This window comes from Glandiceps talaboti, chromosome 6 (assembly GCF_964340395.1).
Source record: "Glandiceps talaboti chromosome 6, keGlaTala1.1, whole genome shotgun sequence".
In the NCBI taxonomy this organism is placed as follows: domain Eukaryota; kingdom Metazoa; phylum Hemichordata; class Enteropneusta; family Spengelidae; genus Glandiceps; species Glandiceps talaboti.
This window is the reverse complement of record NC_135554.1, coordinates 18896251-18916075: the sequence shown is the minus strand read 5'-3', so window position 1 is coordinate 18916075 and position 19825 is coordinate 18896251. Positions and strand designations below refer to the sequence as shown.

Below are 19825 nucleotides of genomic sequence, written 5' to 3'. Positions count from 1 at the left end.
ACAATGTGCAACTATCCTGTCGAGGTCACCCAATAAATTATAGCTAAATATGTCAATGATATTACAGAAATTGTACCCTAGCATGCTGAGTCAGCAGTTTGCACATTTCTAAATTCAGTCGCTAAAAATGGAATCATACACATTCACTTTGCATACAGTAGGCATACTTATAAAACATGTATACACGTACACATATACAACCCTGACTTTCCCTTCATGTTTATTGAGCATATACAAATAGAACTTAAATAGCAATGTCATATACGTTGAGAAGAATAACTTCCACCAATGCCTGGGTTCCGTGTGATCACAAATAAGTGGGTACCCTTACATGTATTAGAAAACTGAAGCAAAAACTTTGACAATTTCTGAAAAGAGGAAAGAGATCCCATTAACTCTTGATGTTGACAGTATTAAAGGAGAAATCCACAGCAGTGTTGGGGTACCCTCCTTTGCTTGCACCCCCACCCCTTCCAAACCCCAACCCCCACTGCCACCTTCACCCCCCCCCCACTTCTCTCCTTGATATCTAGCATGATGATAGATCTCACAATCTTGTTGTAATATCTTATGCAGAGGTTTAACTATATGATTTTTTCATGTGGCCTGCAATTAAATTGTGGTCGAGAGTGTTGTGAGGACTGCACCTATAAATGGATACCTCAATGCTAAGTTCAAAATATTTTTGTCAAGTGGCCTGCATATGATCTTCAGTTTTCAGGTAATGTTGTTTGTAACACGATATGAGTAAAGGAAAACTGGTGTAAATCTAGTATACTTGTCTATTGCTATGTTTGCAATTTGTTGTTATTACAGTTATGAACAAGGTGTATTCAGCTCTTTAATACATACAAATCACGAAACTACTTATTTCTTTTATGTGGCCTGGTCGTAATTTGTGGTTTCCAGTTGTGCCAGGGATGTCGATGGCCTGATTACATACATCTATTGCTTTGAAGTATTTATCACTACAGAGCGAAGGTCACCCTGGGGAGGTCACACAGATCAAATGCTTAAAGAAACAATGGCATGTTTGAATTATAGGGATCCCTGGATAGGAGGACAACACACATCTTGTCCAAAAAACAATGTCCAAAAAACAGGAACTTTGTACATTTTTTAAAAATAAATATCATTTGAATGATAATAATCAATGTTTCATTATCATATTAAGGTAGAAAAGATCATTTCCTCACAGGTTTCACAAAATATATGAAAAAAGAAGAAGTTGATTTCCAAATTCTAAAAAATTCTCAATATCTTGACGACACCCTCCCCATATTCTTGTTTCTGAATATTCTGTACTAGGAGGGGATATCAGACAGTAAAATGACCACCATTGGCAAAAGTTGTCTCTCATTGAACTGATGTCCCAGATCTTAACACAATGAGACTCTTGTGTATCTGCCAATCAAGGGTACTGTCAAATTAGATCAAAGTTAATGAAATTACAATCTGATGACTCTCCAAGTCTAGGTCAGATAGTATTAAGTTACACACATTACTTAATGTCAGTCTGAAGACATGACACACAGAACAATAGTTATCATCTCAAAGCTGAGGAATCTGGCTGTCAAGTTGATGATACGACAAGATGATAAATTAAGGTGACTTTGAATGGCCTGTGATACATGATGCTGAAAATGTCAATTAGTACCTCACCAAACAGAGGAGGGTAGGGTTGAGGTGTGGGGTTACTTGGCTGGGTAATGGGTACATGTGTACCCTGATGGAATCAGATTACAAACACAAATACTACAAAACTAGGGGTTAAAACTAATAAAAGTCTACAATTAAGCCAGAAACTAGGGGTCACATGTCCATATTCTGACAGAAATGATAGAAGGCAACTTGTCCAAAAGTGTTGGAAATTTTTGTAAAATTTGTATCAGCTTAGAAACTGCAGTCCACAAATTGGGTCAAAAGTCATATGTGCATTCAAAGAGGTGGGTCAAAATCAAATCTATACATTATGCTTTAAAAAAGATCAAGAATTAAAAAAAAGTCTACATGAGTTGGCAAAGGGGAGTAAAACCTCTGTGTATATGTAATAGCTTTGTTCTACCCTCATCCCCTCCCCAAGACTAGACTAGATTATTTAAGGAATATGTTATCAAAAACTTTGGCATCCTTATTCATTACAATCTGAGTGACATTTTCTATTACATACATTTTACATAGACGAGTATGTACACCAACAATTTAGTGTTGGAAACCAAAACTCACCTGTCATTTCATTTTTTTTATCTGTATTATTTCATTGACGTATCTTTTGTGTATTCAATTAACAATGACTATCACACACTCATTTATTTTCTGTCTTTCCAGATTAATAATTGATTTGGTTGGTCTGGGGTTTGCTGCCAACTTTCTGTTGTTTCTTCTTGTCTGCCAATTTAGATTAATTTATGAATCATGTGGAGTCATGATGGTCGAATAGTTAAGAGTGGCCAGCTACAAAGCTGAAGGTTGCAGGTTGTGGTGTCAAGATGGGTGAATGGTAAGTAGAGTGGCCAGCTTGGAATCTGCAAGTTGCAGGTTCGAGCCTCATCGCTGCCATTTGTTTCTGAATGGCTGAAGTCCTTGAGCAAGATTTGGACCACAAGTGTGCTTCAGTCAATCAATCAATCAATCAATCAATCAAAGAGATTTATATAGCACCAAACTCCACTAGGTAGCAATGTTCAATGGCGCTTCAGTCAACCCAGCTGTATATTTGGGAACCTGGTAGGATGGAGGTTGTAATGTGAATGCTTTAATCCTATGTGCTTATAGAAGCTGCAATGGATTGCATGTTCCCCAGGGAGTTGAGGAAGACTAAAGGGCTGTTGTGCCACTATAGATCTGTGCCGGGGGTAATAATTGTAAAGCATTTTGAGCAGAGTGGGAAAGCGCTACATAAAAACCAACATTATTAATATTAATATCAATTCAAATTTAACTATGTCAAAATATTTGTTCTCTCTCTTTCTGTCTTTTTGAGGGGGTTGAGATGTTGATTCAAATTTCACTAACTGCCAAAATTGTGTCAAAATATTTGTTCTCTCTCTTTCTGTCTTTTTGAGGGGGTTGAGATGTTGATTCAAATTTCACTAACTGCCAAAATTGTGTCAAAATATTTGTTCTCGCTCTTTCTGTCTTTTTGAGGGGGTTGAGATGTTGATTCAAATTTGAGTGCTCACTGCCAAATTATGTCAAAATATTTGTTCTCTCTCTTTCTGTCTTGTGTTAGTTTTCCTATCACAACTCCTTCAAAGTATGTTAATGTCTTTTGTTTTTATCAAATGCCAAAAGTCTGTCAAAATTATCACACAGTGTATGACAAGCGCACATACAGCCATAAACCAACCTACAGCATGTGACCCTAACACATTTTATGTGCATGCAAATATAAACCTAAACCATATACATATATATCCACTTACAATGCCTTTACCTCATACACCCACACATACCAACACACACACCCATCCACCCCCACCACATCCACACCCACCCACCCACCCACCCACCCACCCACACACACACACACATCCACCCCCCACCACACACACACACACACACACACGCACACACACACACACACTCCATTCACACACATATCCATACAAAGGTACTAGAACATCACTCACATATAGATACCTATAGTTGTCTGAACTGATTAGAAACCCGATGTTTGCTAACAAACCAGCTGAGTCATAAATTCTAAATTTTTGTAGAAGTTACAATAAATCATACCTCAAGTTTGTCATATTGGTATAATATATTAAATATGATATGACAAACAGTATAACAAGTCTTAGTGACACATTACATGGTGTTAATTTGACCAGAAATCATGTAATACAAGTTATATTGTTGAGAACTGGTGATAAATCATTGTAATAGCAACAAGTCAGTTGAGATGGTACTTGGATACACTTGTGTACACAGTTGTAGTTCAGAGATAGGCATACAGACTATTTCTACACTGACAATACAACACATTGTAAGGCCTTCAAATGGAAATTCATCTGTGTTGGTAAACCATAGTATTCCATTCAACTTTTGTTCCAAACACAAGTGGAAAATTTTATCTGAAATTTTACTTCACAAAGATTGAAGTTTGCAGTCGACAATTTCAGGTAAAATTTTCAAGTTGTGTTTGGAACAAAGTTAAATTGCATACTATGTTGTAAGGCAATGGTGGTCCTAGTTCATGTAGTTCACTTATTATTCAGAACGCAAATATTCATATCATGATAAACCAGGAAGTAGACCAGACTTCTCAATATTTGTATTTCATATAAATAACAAAAAGGCATTCTGTTTGAAATTATCCTGGATATCAAATATAAATAATTTGTCTAAAAGTGACCATGCCATCCAAAATACCACCATAAAACTATTTTTATTAACATAACTTTGCAAAAGAAAACATCAAATTTTTCAACAGTCAACAAACAGGAAAAGTCACTATGCTGTCTGTAAAAAGTTACAAATATATTAATGATAATGTTGGTTTCTTATATAGCGCTTTCCCACTCCGTGCTCAAAGTGCTTTCCCACTCCGTGCTCAAAGCGCTTTACAATTATTACCCCTGGCTCGGATCAGAATGGCACAGTCTTCCTCAACTCCCAATGTATCCATATTTTATCTTTTTAATTTAATTTGTTATTTGAAAAGGCACCAAGGTGTTCTAGGGTCATGAAGACATGGTTCTTGTGTGAAGGGAACACCTCAGAGAGTTGACAAAATATAACGGTTTGTATCACTGTATAGGCAGGGATAACAGATTGAACCACTATATGTAGGGATCACAGATTGTACCACTATATGCAGGGGTCACAGGTTGTACCATTAAACTCCCCCCCCCTCTCATATATGCAAAGGTCACAGGTTGTACCATTATATGCAGGGGTCATAAGTATTATATGCAGGGATAATAACTATATCATTCTTTTTAGCATATTGTAGAAAATTACTAAATAGAATGTGTTATCGTATCCCATTTCTGTTTGGTATTCTGGCTTTAAAGGGCAAACACAGGTTTGTTGTTGTTGTTGTTGTCAGCAAAACTTATTGGTATGTTGAACTATTATAAAGTCAAGTGGATGCTACAGTCAACTACAAAATGATTTCTTATCATATCATAAACAGGACAGAGGAGTTGACTGTGTTATCTCAAGTGTTGTAGATTATTGTGTGAAGTACTGACGGTGACCACACTAATGCTCCTCACAATGATGTCATATATTTTCTTAACTGATAAACAGCATGAATCTAGGGCTTGCTAAATGATACCCCTATCTTGGTCAGAGATTATACACACTATTCACCTCTCATTTGTAACATGCAATTCACACAAAATTTAGGTAGACAAAATGTTTTATTTAGATAAAAAAAATTTCCTGCATATTTTTTTTATCACAAACAGCTAAGGAGATAAGTTAAGAATAACATGTATTGCTTGATTTATGTATGGGTATTACAATTTATGTTAAAAGTGATCACATTTGCTAAGCATTTTCTTCTTCAAAGTTGGGTCCACGTTTGCTCGCAGACACTGGTAGAACACAGTAGGCAATATGAAGAAAAAGAAAAAAAAAGAAAAAAGAAAGAAAAAGAACAGGGTAGGCAATATGTCTTCTACGGCCAATTTGAAATATCATGGCACCACTGACATACAGCAATTCGTTGTGAAGTGTCAGAATTTGATTTTCTCCTATCCCTTACTATTAAAAACCCATCACAATATCCCATCCCATATAGCTGCAGTGGTGTGAGGACTCAGCTCTTTAGAATGTTAATCCTGAAATGTCAGATGTTTTCAACATTATCGGACTAAGAATACTTTAAGAATACCCAGTTTTTTTACACTGAATGAAAAAACTTATCTTTTATCAGAGGACACAATGTTTCTAGAAATGGGTTAAAATTGTGATTTAAAAAAACATACTTTTATACAGTATGACTGTTGCACAGTAATACATCATATCGATATCTAAGTTTAGATGAACCAAAACCGAACGGTGACAACAAGCGAAAAGTCAGAATGACCTAGACTAAAAACATGCACTTTGATCTTGTCTTTGTATTCACGATCAGTGCCACACGCGTTTGTCACGCACACTCAAAAAAAATACGAGAAATGCGGTGGCGACTAGACCAAACTATTACAGACTTTGACCCCATCTGTCGACTAATGATGTGTTTATTCATGGTGTAAATTGTGATCGCAGCAAATCTACACTGCCCCTGTTTATGATTTACAAGTTAAAAATTGCCTTGCAATTCATTTCTTATATGCTGGTCTCAAAATCCAAGATGGCTATATTTAGCATACTTCCGGTTTTGGCATAGCAACATCTAAATAGCCAATCAGATTGAATTGTTTGGAAACTTACAAAGACAGTGTGCATCATTTGACAGAGATGAACAACTATGTTGATGCAAACTACTGTCAGCTGTTGCAGACATTCTAGTAATCATTTTCCCCGATATTATGTTGAATTACTCTATCATCTCATGCATAAGACATTAATCCCTTCCTTCAGATATCTTGTCTATCACAGTATCAGTCAAAACTTGTCCCCATTTTTGTTTTGTTTATAGGGCCACAGCAGATGTTTTGCTGTCACCTGCAAGAGATTTGTTCACTATCTGTCTCCCATGAAGTCATTTCATGATTGAAGTCTGATAACACAGTTGACATAGATGACACTTAGTGATCAGTGTGTAGGGTGCATTGTACTGGAAATCATACCACTACTGCATTGTAATAGTTCACTGAACCTATAGTATGAGATAAACCATGGTCTCTGAACTTATACGTAGTTTGGGTTGAAATAATAGCGTATGCAGCTGAAAAAAAAAGTTTGTGCCAAAATAAAATCAGCATCAAAATAGAATCATTTTTATTATTATTGGTATATTATTCTGAATAACTATATGTAATAAATAAGGAAATCGATACTTTAGTCACAAAAATCACTATATGTACATTGTAGTCAAAATATGTTTATCTGCCAAAATAAAGTGAAGCCAAAATGTAAAAAATTTTCTTTAAGCTAACATTTTTGTGTGCCAAAATAATGCAATAGTTTACACTAACTTGTACATCATATAATTAGAATTTTGGGATAACAAAACTGTCAGGTGGATGTAAGGTAAAAACTACAACACCCAAACTCTTTACACATATACAACAGCTGAATAAACATGCCAACAGTCTCATGAGAGGGCACTGTTTCCTTCAATTACTGGTAGAGGGTGCTATCACAATCCATGGCTTTTATGGTGGAGACGTTGATTATCATCAAGTAGATCTACTGCATGTCTTTCTGTTCCTATAATCTTCACCTCATGTCAACCACTTTAATTTTTTTTTTCCATTTTCTTCTTTTGACGGCACAATCTGTGTGATTTCCTGACTGGTCAACATGACACTAATTGTCACTAATTGACTTTACAAAATTCCTCATCATGCATTTCCAAAAAAAAACCATGCAGCTATTATCACATGCATCATGAAGGAAAATCAATGGGAAATCTAAATTTTTCATTTACAGAAAAACATGTGGCATTGAACCTAAAATACATAGGACATATTTTTAAATTCATTACAGCTATAGAACAAGAAATTTAGGAATTATTAACAAAAACCAGAGTACACCAAATTTGGAGTCGCATAACATGAAAACTTTTATTACAATTATTTTAAATCAACCAGTAAATATACATAAATGTACATGTATCAATCTCAGATATAAACAAAGTCCTTCAAATATTTTACTGAATGAAAAAAAAACACTAGAAAACATTAAAGTAATGTGTTTAACATGTCAAAGTTCATGACCTTTGTATTTACAATATAAAAGTTGAAAGGTCAACAGCTGGGAAATTTCCACAAATTTTTCAATAACCTAATACTAGTAACTGCACAAGTCAATTGTATTTTTTTGGACGGACAGTGAGATGTGTTATATTTATCGCTGGCTTTATAGCAGTATATTTACAGCTGATGGTAAATGAATCTACAAATCTACTCAAATTTACATATTAATTGTTGGTGTTTTGAAATATACAAATTTGTCGCAATTTTGTTCTTTGTTTGGTTGGTTGTGATAACGACTGCAGAGTATTGCAACAAAAACAGCTGGGTTACCTTGGTGTACTCATGGGACATACTGGGTTTTTTTTTTACATAAAGATAGAAATATTTCAGCTCCAGACTAACAAACACGAAGACACATTAACACATACAGCAGGATCATTTATCTTATCTCATTGAAAAGTGATACATGTAAGCAGTGTTACTTGATTACAGTGCAGTAGAAACAAGCTTCTACTGATAGACTTGATGATTTTAATAGCTTCAATTACTGATTTTTACTTGTCTGTGTAGGACACCTCCATGTTTTTGCAGAACTGTTTATAATTTTGAATTTGAAGTACTTTGAGTGAATGAAACAGATGACATACCACATAAATGAAATGTCACAGCAACTCTGTTTGTGCTGTATATATTATTGCCCAAATATGGGCATTTGTACATGAGGATCAAATAAATAATCTGCATAATGTGAAGGCAGATAACATTCTGACTTGAAGTCACATTTGGACCAGACATGGGAAACAAGGTACCACAAGGAAGCAATCTTAAAACACACCCAATTTACTTTATGTGTTCAGAATGGCAAAATGATGCAGTAATGACAGTAATGAAAAGTAACTATATGGAGCATTTCTGATTGCTATAAAAACTTCATGTCTCCAATAGTTCATTCTTTGGTTCTATTTGAACTCCAAACACAATGGTTGTAAAATCTTCAATAGCCACTCGTCCAACAGTTGATTTCCTGGTTCCATGCACACCATTTTAACATCTGTTGTTGTTGTTATAAGTGTAGTATGGAATTTGTCAAATGGTAACATTAGTGTCAAATAAATAAGGTGAAACAACACCAAACCAAGTATTCAAGTAGTTGGTATCCATGCAGTATTATCCTGACATTGTCCCATTTCTTACTCCACAATCTCAACAACTGTAGTAAGGAAACAAAAAGAAAATTTCCGATGAAGAATCATCAATGGTCTGCATTGGGTGTGTTTTCCAACCCAATTATACAGAGAAGTGGGATATCATATAAGACACACTTGGTGAATACATATAAAGTTCTGTTCTGTTATTGCTGTTCCATGTACAGTACCTATGCTATTCTGTGCTATGCTATACATAGGTGTGTATCTCCATCTATTTCTTATGATGCGATTTGTCATTTGGTCATGGGTTGTCCACCATTTTTCAATCTTCATTGCAATGATGTTATTGGTATTCAAGTTGTTGTCACACACACACACACACACACACACACACACACACACACACACACACAGATTTCACCCCTGGGATTTCACCATGATAAAAAGTAGGGAAAATCTACTTGAGTTCCCTGCTTATTGAAAGGGTGACATGTCACAGTATCAGTGTCTTTTTATAAAATTATAACTTAACTTCTGCTGATTTTCATTTATTTTACTCAAAGGACTTGAACTTCGTAATATAAAACTGTCCTACAATAAATGGTGTGGAAATTTTTGTACAGAAGTTGAAGGTATTATCTAAAATGAAAGTACGTAGCCCTATCTGTCTCCAACATAGTGGCTCATTCAATTGTCAAGCCTGGCAGATAGCCAAGCCAGTGGGCTATTGGTTATAGTAGGTAGAAATGAGAGAGGATAGACTACTCACTGCCTGGAATATTGACTTTATTTGATCTGAGTACATCGGCCTGTACTGCATCCATACTGAGGTACAATGCTTCAGGGTCAGACTAGAACAGAACAATGATTATTATTGGCATGAAATCACGTAAACAACTTTTGTATTACTAGTTTAGTCACTCGACCCCTTGAGCCATTCTGCTGACTTTAAAAATGACTGAAGGTTGCCACTGAGGGTGCTGTTCCCAAACAGAGGTAGTCATCACCTGCACCTTTCAGCTTTATTCAGCAAACAACAAAATGCAGCTTCAAGGTCTTACTATTGTATTACTAACAATACTGACATTCTTTGTAAAAGAAAAGGTTGGGAAAGCCAAAAACACAAACATAGAAAGCAGCAAAAATAACAAGAAAGATAACTTTTTTGAATTTCTCACTTATATAACATAAATGCATTGGTAATTCAATCATTTCCAAATGTCATTCTACAGATGAACCCACATTTGAGAAATATACTAGTAAATTTGGAATTGGCTGATGTTACTGATACAAAGTGCATTTTCTTTTATCAAGTTTTTACTGGTACTTACAAGGAAGGCCTGATAGAGGGACTCGCCCATGGCATCTCTGACATGTTCATCCACCAATGGGTATGAGGATGCTAGGAACTGTAATAAAAAAGACAGCATTTGTATGAAATTGTCATTTATAGCAATGTTAGAAATCACACTATCAATTGTTGGGATAAATAAGATGCAGAGATTTAAAAAAAACTGTCTCTTGCAATATTGTCTAATTAAGTGTTATCTATTTACTTTATCAAAAATGAAGATTAATTGTCAAAACAACAGAGAAAATGAGTGAGTGACAGAATTTATGAGAAAATGTGAGAGTGAGCAAGAAGTGGGCAAAAGAGACAAGAGAGAGAGAGAGAGAGAGAGAGAGAGAGAGAGAGAGAGAGAGAGAGAGAGAGAGAGAGAGAGAGAGAGAGAGAGAGAGAGAGAGAGAGAGAGAGAGAGAGAGAGAGAGAGAGAGAGAGAGAGAGAGAGAGAGAGAGAGAGAGAGAGAGAGAGAGAGAGACACACACACACAGAGAGAGAGAGAGAGAGAGAGAGACAGACAGACAGACAGACAGACACAGACAGAGATGGAAAGACACAGAGAGAGAGAGACAGAGACAGAGACGGAGAGACACAGAGAGAGCAACAGATAAACAGAAAGAAGGCAAGCCATGCCATCTATCAGCAAGCTTTTGTTGTATCCAAGCTTTTCTTATTTCCATTAATGATTCTAATTACATCCATCATTGGTTTTATTGCAGAGATGACAACTTTTATTAAAACCAGTTTTACCATTTAATAGTAGACTTTTAGATCACCTTAGTTATGAATATGACATAATATAATGACAGATATTAAAGATAACAACTTACCTCCAATGTTATACTGGCTTGTCTCTGACTATCTGCATGGTCTTCATTACCCATAGCTATCATTAGATTATGGACTACACGCATCTGGATTAACTTCTCTCCTAAGTTATCAAACTCTTTGACAAGTATACTGTGAACAATAAAATGTGCATACATTTAGAAACCTCATCATAGGATGCTTCTACAAATCATTAAATAAATGTTCATATATTCACACATTCAAGCTGATATTTGCACTTTTGGACATTCAAAATACAACCAGGGGCATCAAATCCTACGCATGATTGTAGAAAATAAAAAAATATAGCATTTGGTAGTTGGCAAGATTGATATACACTACTCTCAGTCATGATGGGTAACCTAGTCTGTTTTGTAATTCAAAACGGAATGAGGTTGACAAGTAACATTAGGGTTAGGGATTTCTACAATATCACGGAAAGACTGAACACTGGGACTGTATATGTATTTTGTGTGCTCCAGCTTGTTTGTAACCCAACCCAGAGTAAACAAAACAAGAAACATAAGGGTTTAAGGGGTATGTGAGTATACACTGATGAACACTGGGCACAGTAAAAAATTGCATACCCTCGTCTGTTTTGTAACTCAAACAAAATTAGGGGGGTGGGTAAAATTAGGGTCAGGTCATCTAGTACATGTACTATTATATGCTTACCCAACAACCTTAGCTGCAGCTGCTTGTTGCACAAAAACTGGTAGAGGCTGCTTCATCTCTGGTGCATCAGGATCTGTAAGAGTCAAACAATACAGAAGAGTGGTTGTTTAGGCTGGGGTGAAAAAAATTGAGAGTTCAAGGGGGGGGGGGGGGGGCTGTGAAAATTCTGACGGTCTGAAAGGGGAGGGGGGATATTTTGCTTGTGATTTGAACCAAACTAGACCTCAGGGGTGGTTGTTTACTGTGTAAGTTAAAAAACAATATCTATAATATCAATATGCAATATCTTCCAAAATCTAGATTCAGTGATGACTTGGGTGACAGCTATGCAAATGTATTTGTGTATGCCTTCCTCTGTCTGTCTGTCTGTCTGTCTGTCTGTCTGTATCTCTCTTTCTAGTCTCTGTCTCTGTCCCCCCTCTCTTTCTCTCTTTCTCTGTCCCTCCGTCTGTCTGTCTGTGTCTGTAATAAATACAGCAGAATATGAAGCATTGCACATATTGCCGTAAGCCATGTTAGCGCCCTCACACAGGCAATGTGCTAGTGCTTTTGCTTTTATCAAGCTCTGTGTTATGAAAAGATTCTGATTAATGCCTAGACTCACTCTCCTCATTATATATACATGTATAAACCAATACAAGCTGACAATGTACATACAGAAATAACTAGTCTGTGAACCCTGTAAAAATTATCTTCCTGTATTTGATAACTTACCATTTAATATCTCTGGTCTTCTCATCATATCTTCCTTAGCAGGGACGAGGTTATGAACTAATCCTTGTAGCAACTGATCTTGAACTTCATACTTCATTAGGTCTTTGATAAGTTCAATAGCTGAAAAAAAAGAAAGAGATATAGCACGGTTGTGATGTAGACTGCCAGATTAGTTCTTGTGGTCACTTGCTATGTATAACAGCAGTTTTCTACCAAGGCCTATATCATAATATGGATGCCTGCTCTGTACTGATAAGTGAGAGTGAATGAAACAATATGTTTCTTATCTAACATCCAAATGTAGTGAATTCACAAGGTTCTTTTCTATTCCCCCAATAGTTTTCTGCAATAACAATACAAGTGACCTAAGGGGCAAGCTTGTCACTACTAGTTGCTAGGCCAATAGTGACAAACCGTTAGGTCAGGAGTATTTTCCGGCTGAATGAAGAAATTATCAGGAAATAATATAATTAGACCTCCTCAAACACAATTTACGAAAAATCTGGAAAGATTTTGAATGTTTTGATTCATATTTCAAGCACCTCAGAACCAGTGATGTATACATGGGTTACTGTGATGTAGAAAGACCAAGGTAATTCTGTTCAAAGACAACATCTTGGCTCATGTATGGTATAATGAACTATAGCTGAAATTTCTGGTTACAATGTGTCTTACCTTCATACTGTACTTCTAAGTGTAAAGTCTTCAGCAGATTCAACAGAGGGTCAACAATATTAGGGTTAGTTTGGCCCACTATTGGCTGAAAGTAAAGTAGAAATATGTTATAAACAGTCTGACTGTTTACTTCCGTGACTGTAATGTTTCATATAATAATAATAATAATAAGTGTGGTAAAATAAGGAAATAAAGGCATTTTAATAAACTATGGTACCGGTACTGGACAGTCATTTCATGATTTTACAATCACCAACAATTCATGAGAAACATCAATTTGATCTTGTGTCTTTATAGGCTTTCTTTGCATGCTATGGGTGAAATTACCTCATGGGAGTTAGCAGAACTGATTATTCATGGTTGAACAATGAATATTCATTATAGATGTTTTACACTGAAGGGAACAAGTATTTAGGAGTCATGTATTTTACTTGCAGAAAAGTATGATTGATTACGTTTATTTGTCAGCCACTAACTTAAAAGCATTTATGGCATACATGTGAAAAAAAAATCAACTTGCCTACAATTTCTTTGAAAGTGTATTATAGTCGAGCTCACAAATTCCTTTTCAATATGCTAGCCCAGTATCATTCTGATGTTAAAGTTACTTAGCTAGTCTGGTGTTATAATAGGACTGCTCCATGCATTAATCTAATACAATTGCTAACACATGCTGGTTAACACTGTCATGCTACATTGTAAAATGGTGTTATTAAAGAGTTTACATGATGCTAGTCAAGTCAGACAGTGAATCTTGAGGTGCTGTGTGAAAACTTGTGGAGTTTGGGGTTAATATGATAGGACAGTGTCCATACCTGTACAATCCTTAGAGTCTGAGCTGCCATCTGCTGTGCTTTGGGTGAAGTGGACGGTAAGAGTGCAATAAGACCTTTGTAAACTTGGACTTCATATTTAGGGTTGCCTTGAGCTAACATTTGGAGTAAATTCCTGGCGTGGTTTTGGGTTTCCTCCGACTTGGACCTTGCTAGACACTCTGCAACAGCTCTGATACCTGATTTCACACACAAATACAAATGACTTTAATAATCTTAAAGCAATTTGTTGATTCTTTACCCATATCAACATATGTCATATCAAAAAGACAAAAGATTGCCTTTGTTTGGCCACTAGGAGTGCTGTTTCACAGCATCAGTAGCTGGAAGTGTTGACGACGACAGTTGAATGCTGCACCAAGGCCTCATTTGTGAAATTTCCAAATGTTTCACTTCTGAAGTCCATAATATTGTCAGACTCAGTTGCTACAAATAGTTCTGCTTATTTTCTTTTCAATAATGTAATTTGTAGGAACCATAGCAGTTGTTTTAGACATATAATTTCCTGCAAACTGCTTTGCTGCACATCTTTGCCATATCAGACAAGGGAATCATGATTATTATCCAATATCTTTACAGAAAGGCGTGTCATTCTACCTGATACTTACCATAACTTTCACAAATAAGTTCTTTGTATTTTCTGCCTGCATTACCAATGCATTGCAGTAATTTAAGTGCTTGGGTTTTGTCTTCTTCTTTAGCTTGCTTCAGTCCTAATATTTCTAACACTGTTAGTACACCACCCACCTCAAGAAACTCTGCCAGAAACTTATGCCTGTAAAAAAAGGATGCAGGAAAGAATAAACTAGTTAGAATGGTGCTTTTCTTCTGACTTGACACATGTTAGTAGAAAGAAAAAAAAGTTCCAAAAAATGTACTTTATATTGAGTTTGTGCCTTTAATGAAAAGTCAAAGCTGAATAATAAAAACATATATTATATTTGAGATATTGGAAAGACAAAAGATTGTACAGTTTGGCCACTAGGTGCGCTGTTCAGGCCTAGAATCTTCTGTAATGATGTAGATTGAAAATACTTCTGGTGTTCAAAGTTAAAAGTCAATAACATGGTTGATCAGTTTTAGAAATTCGGTTCATTTTGTTTAAGAATGATGTAACAAAGTTTGTTTAGGAACGCATCCCAAGAAGTTATTTGACATGAATTTTGTTGACATCTTGGTGTATGCAAAAGACCTTTCCAAAATTTGCCATCGTGGCACTCTACATCCCATCTGTGTGTACCTTGGGGGTATACATGGTACAGGTTACTTGGTTAATCATAGAGCACTGCTGCTTTCCTCTGTGTCTGAACAATACAAAAAAACGTCCCTGATTTGCACTTCTACAGAATACTAAGGGACAAAGCTCTTAAGAAACAGTACAATGAGGTGATGATACCCCTAATTTCAGCAAGGGTGCTGTATTCTCAATTTCCTGTTCGCAGTCTGGAATGGCCTAGTATCCATGATGAGTACTCAATCATTATTTTCCCTGGTCTGGGGCATCCACTTGCATGACAATTCTGATGAAAAATAGTGGCAGAAGGGGTAATGTTAAGTGTGACTTACCCACTGGATGCTGATATAAATATAGTGATAGCTTGAAGCTGTAAATTAAGACATGTCCCAACCATGTATCTGGAGAAGCACATGTTAAGGTTATAATTTTGCAATACTGATAAAACATGAACATAATAACAATGCTTTATTGTCATCTTACAATTATGCTATGGAACGTGTGACATCATAACTTTATTGTCAGATAAAATGTAACACATACACAACATGGTATCTGACGGGTATCATCATCAACCATGCTGAGATGTCTGAAGTCAGGAGCCTTATGACTTACATACTAGTACTAGAGCTGAGAACAGAGGCCAGGGATATCTGAACATGTAAAGTCAGAATTAATCTATGCACATATGACATGATAATGAACAATTTTTACCTGAAGGCTGAGGTGCATATATATCAAAATTGTAATAGCATGCTGTAAAATAAAGTGAAATTGAGAATCTAATTTACAAAATTAGAACCCAACAACGGAATATAATCACTGCCAGTTATGTAAGGCAACTTTTATATTAAAAAAATGAACAGAATAATTAAACGAACACACGGAGTTGGTCAGAAAAGGATACGTTAATCGAAGCCAGGCAGACAGTCGAGCTAGAAATAAACTCGCAGCTTGTGCAAATTCTGCTTCCAATTCGGGTGCTGTTTTCGAATAGTTCTGTGTCACAAAATTTAACAAGATCTGTTTCCTGGTTGTCTTTGAGCCTTTATCCCACTCTTGCAACACTGACATTGCTTTAGATACAGCAGTGGCTTGCTTTGCACTGGACATTTTTGAATACTTCCGGATTACACTTGCAGTTGTAATAGTACGTCTGGGTAGTGTACTGTGTAAGAACTAGAACTTCACTGAGTTCGTAGATTGGTGGCACTGGTCGTGGATACTATTTCCCAATTTTTAAGTTGTATTATCTTCTCGACAGATTAATGACCCTGTTGCAATCGCTTCACCTGTTGACTATCATTTACATTGGACTAGACTCAATTTCGTCCGACATTTCGTGAGTTTGTTTTGTTGTTGCTATCGCTTGTACTTCGCATGCGCGAGGGCTGATGCATTATGGGAAGGTGATACCCCTTTTCCTTAGACAAAACGATTTTGTTGTAGGGGGATTTTCTAATCGTGGCACACGTTTGACAAGACTGTTATTATGCTTTGACGTTGTTTTTCATGACTATGAATTTCAAGAGGCAATATGATTTATTGTACCACAATAAATATTTATATTTCAGAGATTTACTGACATATGTGTACCATGGGCATATGGGTATGCTAAGTAAGTATCTCAACTACTAATTAAGGATAATAGACTCGTCCGTAAGAGTAGCAGGCTCCAGAAAATGGCGGCCGAAGAAGACCTGGAATTCTACGTTACCTTTCCACCGGCACTTCCACCGGAAAATGACAGTACAGGTATCAGTAACGATGGTAACGTGGAAAGTAGAAATGAGCCGGTCGTTGTACTTCTTGGATGGAGTGGTTGCCAGGACAAACATCTTGCTAAGTACGCTGCTATATATCAACAACAGAGGTTAGCCACAATAAGATACATTCTTCCGATGGTGGATGCCTTTCTTCGACCGGCAAAAGTTCAAGAAACCGCTTCGAAAATCGTCGATTTATTCTTTGATCTCGGATTAGAGAAAAATGTAATCTTTTTCCACGTGTTTAGTAACAACGGTGGATTTCTGTATAGATGCATCACCGAAATTCTCCACGACCATCGCAAAGATCCTAAGTTATCGGTAATCAAGGTCGGCGGGGTTGTATTCGACAGTTCACCGGCCCCAGCTACTGTTACCGGTGCATCAAGCGCTATAGTAACCGCAATGCAAAGTAGCAATTTTATTCTTAGATATGCATGTGCTGTCCTCTTTGTTGTCAATGCAATGTGTGTACGTTTTCTTGGTGTGTTTATACCAGCGGTACATCGATGGGATGTGGAGTATCGACAGTACATGCCTGCACTTGAGCAAGACAAAGGTCGGTATCCTCAACTCTTCTTGTACTCGAAGGCGGACGAGATTGTTCCGTTCGCGGACATTGAGAGCTTTGCTGAACAGCGAAGAAAGAGCGGAGTGCCAGTTCGTCTCGTTTGCTGGGAGGATACACCACATTGCGCACACTTAACGAAGCACAGAGAGGAATACATCAACCAATGCGCCCAGTTTATCACAGAGTGTCAACAAACTTAAACTTTGAAACTTAGTTACTTGCTGCCATGGAGGCATAAGGGGAGACAGTCGACAGACCAGAGACTTGATATTCCATTTACGATTATACTGTAACAACACTGTGTAAGCCGGCCAAGTCTGTGTCCTATTTAATTCATGTGTTCATTTAGAAGTTTGTAAATAATATTTAAACAGTTCACAAGTCAAAAACAACTGACACCATTCCATTCCATTCTAAGAAATGTAATTGCTGGCAGTATAAGTTTAACTAATTTTACTTTGCAGTATTCTGAGATAAAGTGTGATAAATTATTATTACATTTGAATTTGTTTTGCAACAACACAAAAACATCAAAAACATACATATAGAATGTAGTAAAATGCAAAACAAGGTAAACTTACCGGTAATATAGACTAAAACACTAACCATGGAATAGACTACCAATAGGATACAACATTGAAATTATTTAGTTATAACTCAAGAGATTGTGAATAATCATTTTGTTATGAGAAAATGTATCTTTTACATATGACTAAATGCATATCTTTCCCTGAACTTCAATAAGTGTACAACTACACTTATCCCAACCTGTTTATGACACTGTTCTGTTACTCCTGTCCTTTAGCTCTTGTATCCACACGATAAGACCGATTATGATATGGAAACTAAACCTAACCATAGACCCCAGTGGATAAGGCAAACGTATCATAGTGCTGTAACAGGCTACACTTATCCATATCACCAATGTTATCATATATACATATTAAAAAGTATATTTGCATATTATGCAATTTTTTTCACTCCCCATGGTTAATTTATGCAAAGAGTATAAACCTGAGTTGCTTGACTCTATCTCTGTAGTGTTCCATTTTGTTTGCTGTGTATATAGTTCACCAGTGGGCCACATATATTTATGAAAACAGTTTTTATTCATTCTTCACATTTTTTATTTTCATTTTAAAAGCATAACGACCCAACAGTGATGTATTTTATTGTGTTTCTGTTACTGAAGTAGCAGTTCTCAAGGCTTAATATGAAAGCCTGATAAGTTACTCAAAACTTGAACATTGTTGAAGCTTTTAGTTTCTACCAAGTGTGCCTATATGTAATGTTACATTGGTTGCAGAGACTTTGTTGAATATGTGTGGAAAAGGTAGGACCAGTCATACAACCGATAATTCAGTGTCTCTTATTGATCTTTTTGTAATCTTTTTTTAAAGATATTTATTTCAATTTTCTAAAAGGAAGCAAAATAAACAAATACAGGCTAGAGAACAAAAGAAAGATATACAGAAAAGATTGATTGCAATAGATTGATTGCAATTTTGCTTCTGGAGACAAGGAAGTCTCCATTTGTTATGTTTATGAACACTGCCCTCTAGTGAGGTGATGAGGAGAATTTATAACATCTCCCACTGAATCCGTACTGGTTTCTACTGATCGACCTTATAGCCGCACTAGCGGCAATTGGGACATTTTTTTCGTCAAATAACCAAAGATATATCTTTTAATTAGGGGTCAGTATTATACTACTAGGTAGTGTAGTGGAAAGTTTAAGTCTTCAGCGAAAGCTCAGTTTTAATCAGTGACCAAGGTAAAACTGTAAACTGTAGTATGATTTTTCGATCAGACAACCACAACATATTCACTAAAAGTTGTTGAAACAATAATTAGACGTTGTACAGTGTTGTAGCCAGCCTTTTTAAAGAGTGGGACACAGTGTCCCAAGACTTTCATTTTTCTGGGTCATCATAGATTTTTTGGGACATTATAAAAAAGCACCAATGGAGTTGTAGCACAACTGTACAGTTTTAAAAATATATTTACCCACATGCTGATCCATGCTAGATATTTACTGAAAGATTATGCCAGTTGCCTATCCAACCTTGTTGTTATGCAGTATATGCGATCATTTGGTTGTTGCTATAGTATAGGCGTAGTCATCATTTTGCTAAACATATTTGCATACAATTTTAGTGTGGGTCATCTATGACCCATCACTTCCAAAATTGTTGGCCAGGTCCAAAAAATGTGTGTCAAA

The 19825-nt window shown here is 36.2% G+C and overlaps 2 protein-coding genes across 2 annotated transcripts; one reads left to right on the top strand and one right to left on the bottom strand.

Moving 5' to 3' along the window:
- Positions 1 to 7671: 7671 nt before the first annotated feature.
- Positions 7672 to 16636, bottom strand: LOC144436243 (armadillo-like helical domain containing protein 1). Its single transcript, XM_078124984.1, has 11 exons — positions 16175 to 16636; positions 15600 to 15668; positions 14642 to 14808; positions 14016 to 14212; positions 13201 to 13285; positions 12526 to 12645; positions 11812 to 11884; positions 11139 to 11268; positions 10297 to 10374; positions 9735 to 9816; positions 7672 to 9027 (listed from the first exon to the last, which is right to left on the bottom strand). Exons 1-11 carry the CDS (start codon positions 16378 to 16380, stop codon positions 9008 to 9010), a joined length of 1227 nt encoding a protein of 408 aa, XP_077981110.1. The 5' UTR covers positions 16381 to 16636; the 3' UTR covers positions 7672 to 9007.
- Positions 16637 to 16949: 313 nt separating this feature from the next.
- LOC144436739 (transmembrane protein 53-like) lies at positions 16950 to 17804 on the top strand. Its single transcript, XM_078125593.1, has one exon. It carries the CDS (start codon positions 16950 to 16952, stop codon positions 17802 to 17804), a length of 855 nt encoding a protein of 284 aa, XP_077981719.1.
- The last annotated feature ends 2021 nt before the right edge of the window (positions 17805 to 19825 follow it).